Source organism: Takifugu rubripes, chromosome 8 (assembly GCF_901000725.2).
Source record: "Takifugu rubripes chromosome 8, fTakRub1.2, whole genome shotgun sequence".
Lineage (NCBI taxonomy): Eukaryota > Metazoa > Chordata > Actinopteri > Tetraodontiformes > Tetraodontidae > Takifugu > Takifugu rubripes.
In genome coordinates, this window is record NC_042292.1 from 17,109,089 (window position 1) to 17,115,832 (window position 6,744).

Genomic DNA, 6,744 nt, shown 5'->3' on the forward strand with positions numbered 1-6,744 from the left:
AAAAGCGTTCCCAGCAGGTGTCGACCGCCCGTCTGGACCCGCCCGTCTCACAAATGTCTCCGAACTTCCTCAACTTTGTAGTCTGAACTCTACTTTTGTCTTTGTAGTCGTCAGGTGGAACTTTATTTTGGCAGCCACCACCTCGGTGGGGACAGCTGATTTACGAGTGCGGGGGCAGCGGGTCGGTCCCGCGGCTTCATTATTTTACAGTTTGGGTTCCGGTGGTTGTTATGGCGTCCGTACAGACACACACAGTCTATTAGTAGCTGAGAGCCACAGTCGAGGTCCCGGGATTAGCGATCAAAAGAGCGAGGGTGGTGTTTTGGGGGAAAAGGTTGAAGGGGGGGGGGTAACACTAGCCTTGTGTGCCCAGGTGGTGGGGTTTGAAATGAGCCCCCCCATCTGGGGTGCGGATGGGTCCGACGCGGGTGTGGGTGAGTGCGTGTGAATGACTTTTATGGTCCGTACACTTGTGGTGAACTCCGTCTAGTTGGATTTGAACCAGAACCGATTGGATTTCAGGTTTGGGGAGGTGACCTCTGACCTTTGAACACCAAAAAAAACATCTGCGGCTCTGATTTTTTTTTTTCGTGCCACCCAGTGAATCTGACAGCACCAGCGATTAACCGTCTAAAATTACAGTTTTATTAACCTTTGATTCACGTGACCCGATGAGGGAGAATTAGTCCAGACTTAATCTCAAAAGGCCCGAAAAACCAGCCGGTGACCCCCTCAATGAAAGAATTAAACAAAAAGAAAAAGGATCAAATTTAATGAAAACGGCGCCAAAGAAGTTACAAAAGAAAAGTAAACCAAAGTAGTGAGAAATCCTCTGTTTTTCTCAATAAATACCTTTATCGTCTTACAGAATTTTATCTACGGACGCGCGACGGCGGCTGAGGGGGGGGGGGGGTCTCATAAGTGGGTGGACTCATCGTCTTGGTCCGAGTCGGGCTGCAGGGATGTCCGAGCTTCAGGGAGGTCGCGGCACTGCAGGAACCAGAACACCACCTGCACCTGGAACACAAACGGAGCGTTGGAAGGATCCAAACGGGTCGTGACCTTACGATAAAACACGTGGCTGACCTGCACCACCACCTCCTGGGAGATATCTACTGGGACACTGCCAGGTCCCAGCCCGGCCACAGGGGGGCGTAAGAGGCTGGGTCCAAACACCGTTGCCAGGTTCATCAGAGACATCTTGTTGCTGTCCTGTTTCTCCGAGACTCTGAGGAGCAATTAAGGCAGATTTCAGTGAGAAGACGTCCGGGGAGACGCTGGAGGGCCGGCGTTGGTGTCGGACCTTTGCAGGTGGTGCAGGAGGTAGAGGAAGGTGTGCCGGTTGGGTTCCGGACAGGACTGGAGGACAGACACCAGGGACGGGAGGCGGGACTGCACCTCCTGGATGTCTGCAGGCGAGGACAAAAAACACCCGGCGCTGAGGGAACGTTTCAAGGTCGGCAGGGTCGAAGGTTTAGGGGTCGGAGCTGTAAATTCTAGACAGAACGAGCCGGCAAATTAACTGCTGCCCATAAACGAAAGAAGAAGTAGCTGAACACTAAAGTTTCTACGCGTTGACAGAGTGTATTTCCGGGACATAAAATTGCAGAACTCTCGGGGGAGGGGGTGGGGGTGGTTGCATTATCTTACCCAACATCTGGGCCAGGCGGTGAAAGAGCTCGGTGGGTACGAGGGGCTCTGGCAGCTCTCGGAAGTAGAGTTTCAGCACGCCGCAGACCACGTTCACCTCCGCGCTCCTCAGCCTGGTTACGGCTTCACGTAGATCTGAGCGCAGGAAAACGTGCGGCAGGCTTGAGCCGGACGGACGCAGAAGTGGCTCGGCAGCTTAGCTAGCATGCTAGCAGTGTAGCTGAGTTTATGCTAGCTGCGGTATGCGCCTGTGGCGAGGACGGATGAGCGACAGAAACGTTGGTGTCCTTACTGCTGTCGAACGCAGCCTTGAGCGTGCTGATGTCTAGGGCGCCCCCCGACACCCTGTAGATGCCCACCTCGTCCATGCCCCTCCGCTCCACCTCCTCCACGCAGCAGCGCACCACGTGGGGGACCAGCCCGCCCTCCTGTCTGACAGAGAAACGAATGTATTAAGGACAAAAAGCAGCTAACGTCTCTTCAGGTTAGTTAGCTTACCGAGCTACAGCCGCGATAGGGACGCCGAAGACGGGCTGCTGTTGAGAGGTCAGCGTGGGCGGGCCGACCTGGTGGGGGCGGTACTTTAGGGAAATGGCGAGCTTCACCTGGCCGAGGCTGAGAGTCTGCCTCCTCCATTGCTCAGTCAAGGTTTTAGGGTCCAACTGAAGGACACAATCTCTGAGGCAACATGGTCGTCCAACAGGAAGTTAGAGGTGAAACCCGTCTGCAAACCTGGACGGAGGTTTTAGCCACGACGGCGTCATCGCCCTGGACACACGGTTGGCTGACGCAGATCACCTTCAGCTGCTGCGCACCGTCCACCTGGAAATACAGCTCCTGTTGGACAGGAAGTGGGCGGGGTTAACGGCGGCGACCACGCTCCGACGGGAGCGTTTAAGCCCTCTGATCTCAGCTACAGGAGGGATCAGTTGGCCGTTTCACTGCCGCCGATCGTGTTTAAAGCAGAGGTTTAAATCATCAAACGACGTCAGATCGGATTCCGTCTAGACGCGAAGAGTTCGCGCAAGTTCCCCGGTTTCAGTTTTAAAAGCCACAAAACCTCAAAAACTGTAAAATTAGGACAAAACAACAGTTCAGGATTGACATTTAGAGAATTGCAGCATTTTCACGTTCAACACCGACGAATTAAACAGAATTCCGAGGATGGACGGATTAAAACCCCTCTGAACCCGACGGAAATGTGCTGGTGCTGGTCCGTGAACCGACCTGATCCCAGTGAGGGTTCAGGCTGCGCACGGAAGAGTGCGTCTGGGCCTGTCGGTCGTGGAACTCGTAACCGTCCACCTCCAAACACACGTAGGCGCCTGGAAAAGAAAGAAGCCGTCATCAGGCTCCACCTGCTGGGCTTTTGGGTCGGAGTGGTCATGTGACCTACAGGCCGGCTGCTCCAGGCCGCGGGCCGAGTGGACGGCGACACCCAGAGTCCCGCACAGAGACTCCTCGTCTTTCACTGGAGACAAAAAAAAGGGTCGTTAGATCCCAGATCATGACAGGAGATCAAAGAGATCAAAGCGCCTCGGCTTGCGTTTCAAATCCAGGAAGCGATCGTGTGGTGAGGACAGAAGAGACGGCGGCTGTACCGGCGCTGGAGCTCTGCAGCGGCGGCTGCTGGGTCATTCTCAGTTTCACACAGGAGCCGGTGAGAGTGAGCAAGTCCGGAGGGACGGTTTCAACATCTGAGAGAGGCGGAGGCGTCAGAGAACAGCAAAGATCTCACAAAGGAAGCTTCGCACGATAAAAGGGTCCAAATATGAACAGATCAAAGGGAAAAAATGACACATCAAAGCAAGTTCGTGGGGGGAAAAGGGAAAATTAACAACAAAATAGGAAGATTTGATCTCATCCCCACACCAAAGATATTTTTAAGCTGTTTTCATTACAATCTATGCTTTTTTTTACCTCCTAAAAAGTTTTTTTTCTTACATTTTAAGGGCTAGCTTGCTAATTGCGATCGTATCACCTGTGGCGGCCTGCTGACCTACCGTCGGTGGTGAGCTTGTGAATGGCTTCCCTCCACTCTTCCAGCTCATACAGAGAGGAGAAGAGGAGCGAGTGAGTCTGCGGAGAACCAGACGTCAGACGTGTGTGTGTGTGTGTTCGCATTGATTACATATCGAGCACCAGAACCCTAATGCTTCTGGAAAATTGGGGCCGTGTTTACAAAGTGAAATCATTCAGCCTGGCCCTGTTAAAAGGATCATTTGAGGGTCAGGATGTGGTCTAAAAGAGCTTAGTTGGAATGGTTCTGGTCAGCGAAACCATTTACGTCAAAGGGGGGTCCTCGCAAAGCCAGAATTGTGAGAGTGTGTGTGTGTGTGTGTGTGTGTGTGTGTGTGGGTGTGTGTGTGTGTGTGTGTGTGTGTGTACCCCGGTGCTGGCGCTGTGCAGCTCCAGTCTGTACTGGGGCGAGTGTGTGAGCAGCATCAGCTCCATCTGCTCCACCTTCTTCCTGCTGCGAGCCGCCAGGATCCTGGACGCCTTCTTCAGACGGAACGTTTTCAGGTTTCAGGAAAAGACGTTCGCGTTCGTGTCTCTTGTGCACAAACGTACCGTTTTGTGTTGCCTCAGCTGCTGCTGGAAGACGAACATCTTGGACCTTATGGCGTGTAAGCGGAGGTCCGGGGAACGCTGCTCCGCCACCCAGCGAAGCTTGAGCCGGGCCAGCGTCAGGTACCAGCAGAACCGGTAGTGGTCCTGCTTCCTGGAGGGGAACAAACGTTCAGATCTCTCTCCCCTCCGGGCGACGGCCGGTCCCGCGGGCGTGCTCACCCTCTGCCCGCCCGTTTCACCCTGGTGCACAGCAGGAGGTCGGTGTAAAGGAAGAGGTGGCGCAGGTAGCGTTCGCCCTCGCTCGCGTCCACCACGAAGCCGTCGCGCATCAGCCGGTGGTTCTGCAGCGACACAGGCAGAATTTACGCCTCTCCGGCACCACGAAGTCGGGTTCCACGCGCGTCCCGGGCGACCCGGCTCACCATGCGGCGGCTGAGCGTGACCTCCCGTTTGCTTTGCGAGCTCTCGTTCACGCCGGCCAGGAAGCTGCGAGACAGCCTCAGGGCTTCCTGCAGGGAGGCGTGGTCAACGTGCGCGGCCGGCGTCGTCTTCAGGACGTCCTGAAACCACCACACAGGGGTCGGGTTGGTCAGAAACCTGCGGGATGGGGCGGCGTCCGTTCGGGGAAAGAAAAGAGCTCACGCGCAGCACGAGGGTCGTCTTGGTCACTCTGTCCAGGGGCCGGTACAAAAGAGCTGCACAAAGAGATCAAAGAGAGCTGATCTTCAAAGAGAGCTGATCTTCAAAGAGAGCTGATCAGTCCTCATCTGTGCTCCACCTGAGTTCGCCTTTACCTTCAAAGGTGTATTTCCCTTCCGAGCCGGTGTTAGACATCATGCTCTGGACAAAGCAGAGACCGTTTAGCTGCGTTTGTTAGCGTTAGCGTGTAGCGTGAAGCACCGCAGCAGGACGGGGGGGGCGGGGGTTCGGGTACCTCTGCCAGGGTTCTGAAGCGAGCGTCAGTGTGAGCGCAGCGGCGCACCACCTCCACGGCCTCCTCGTAGTTGCCGATGAAGCCGCCGTACAGGCTGAACTGGTTCACCTGCGGAGGTGGAACGGGACAAACCGTTTCCCTTCTGTCGTTAAAGAGTTTCGGATCCCTTGAAACCGTTAAAAATCAGAAACTCAGAGAACAGCTTAGCTAGCGTGCTAGTGCTAAAGTAAGCTAGGCTAAAGGACGGCAGGACCTAAGAATCTCCTCGGAAGAACTCACCATTTTCAGGAAGAGGTCCCCCACCATCAGGTCAAGGCCAGGGCGGTCACCCGATCCGGACCCGTTGTGGTCGCACCCGTTCAGCCGGGCCTTCAGCCCAGAATAGAAGCTCTGGTGCATGTCTCTGATCTCAGGCACCTGGTAAAAAACTGTCTGGACCTCTTGGGTGGACAGAACCGGCTGGGAGGTCCCGGCTGAGGCCCACAGAGCCTTCATGGGCTGGAAGAGACACGGAGAAGAACGTAGCTAGCAGCTAATGCGCTGGGTTTTTTTGTTTTGTTTTTTTCTTCAAACCCTGCTGGATGATAGTGACACGAGAATAATGAGAGCCGAAGAGGAACCTTTTTTATCGAGACCGGCCCGTATTTGGTTGAAATGAGGAAGTGAAGGTGCACAATCCTTGACCGCAGCCTCGCTTGTGGACATAAAAAAACCTCTTATTTTTACACTCCTTTGTGTAAGCTAGCTGTGCTCATGTTTGGGAGGCGTACCATCAGCAGGGCGTCCAGCTCTCTCAGATAAACCTCCTCGCGCTTCAGGATGCCCCTCAGGACCACCAGCCTCCTCTCCAGCATCTCCTCCGGGCGCCATGGCGTCTGATTGGGCAGCAGCACGTCATTAAAACCTTGAACAACTTTTTTCTGCAGCTTTCCGCAGGTGCGGTCTCAGTTTCTCATGCCGAGGGTCAGAATAGAAAAAGGAAGTGAAGTAGACCTCAGCAACACACTTTGTTTCTGTATTTTTCTCGAGTGTGACGAAGGCTGTGCCTACTTAAACGCTGAAATAATGCAAGGATTTAGTAAAAGAGCCCCAGCTGGCCGACTCACGGGGGTGTCCGGGAGGTCCAGGCTCTCCGTGTGGAGAGGAGACAGCAGACAGGAGACCTCCTCCTCCTCCTCCTCCGTCTTTGCTTCACATTCAACTGAAAACACATGTTGGAATCATAGCAAACATCTCAATAGTTATGGGGACTTTTCCTCACAGGATAGCAGCGGCATCAGACGCAACTCTGAAGGTACCTGGGACCTGCTGGGAGTCCAGGTAGTCCACAGCCTCCTGGTAGACGTCCATCGTCCTCCTCCACGCGGGCCGAGCTGACACTGAGCTTCCTCTTTTGTTTTTTTTGTTTTTTTTTCTTTTTGTAACCATGATGAGCAAAACTCGACGAGAAGTGGCACCTGGGCCTTTAAAAACGCATTTCCTTTAATTGCACTTCACTTCCCGAATCAGAAACACATCGACACGTTAATTCGTTAATTGCATCTAGGGTTAGCTTAACGTTCGTGAATGCCAATGTCAAGGAAGAGGCG

General features: G+C 54.1%; 1 protein-coding gene across 2 annotated transcripts; it reads right to left on the reverse strand.

Moving 5' to 3' along the window:
• Positions 1–750: 750 nt before the first annotated feature.
• LOC101070285 (breakpoint cluster region protein) lies at positions 751–6,706 on the reverse strand. Of its 2 annotated transcripts, none has more exons than XM_011606696.2 (22): positions 6,454–6,706; positions 6,262–6,356; positions 5,926–6,030; positions 5,435–5,653; positions 5,156–5,263; positions 5,016–5,061; positions 4,864–4,916; positions 4,644–4,781; positions 4,441–4,562; positions 4,222–4,372; positions 4,039–4,152; positions 3,654–3,729; positions 3,252–3,347; positions 3,047–3,121; positions 2,878–2,975; positions 2,383–2,487; positions 2,149–2,312; positions 1,943–2,082; positions 1,651–1,785; positions 1,304–1,496; positions 1,087–1,228; positions 751–1,017 (listed from the first exon to the last, which is right to left on the reverse strand). In XM_011606696.2, exons 1-22 carry the CDS (start codon positions 6,581–6,583, stop codon positions 916–918), a joined length of 2,607 nt encoding a protein of 868 aa, XP_011604998.2. In that variant the 5' UTR covers positions 6,584–6,706; the 3' UTR covers positions 751–915. The 2 variants fall into 2 exon arrangements, with proteins under 2 accessions (XP_011604998.2, XP_003966976.3); XM_003966927.3 differs by having other exon boundaries at positions 1,304–1,409; positions 6,454–6,703.
• Positions 6,707–6,744: the final 38 nt, after the last annotated feature.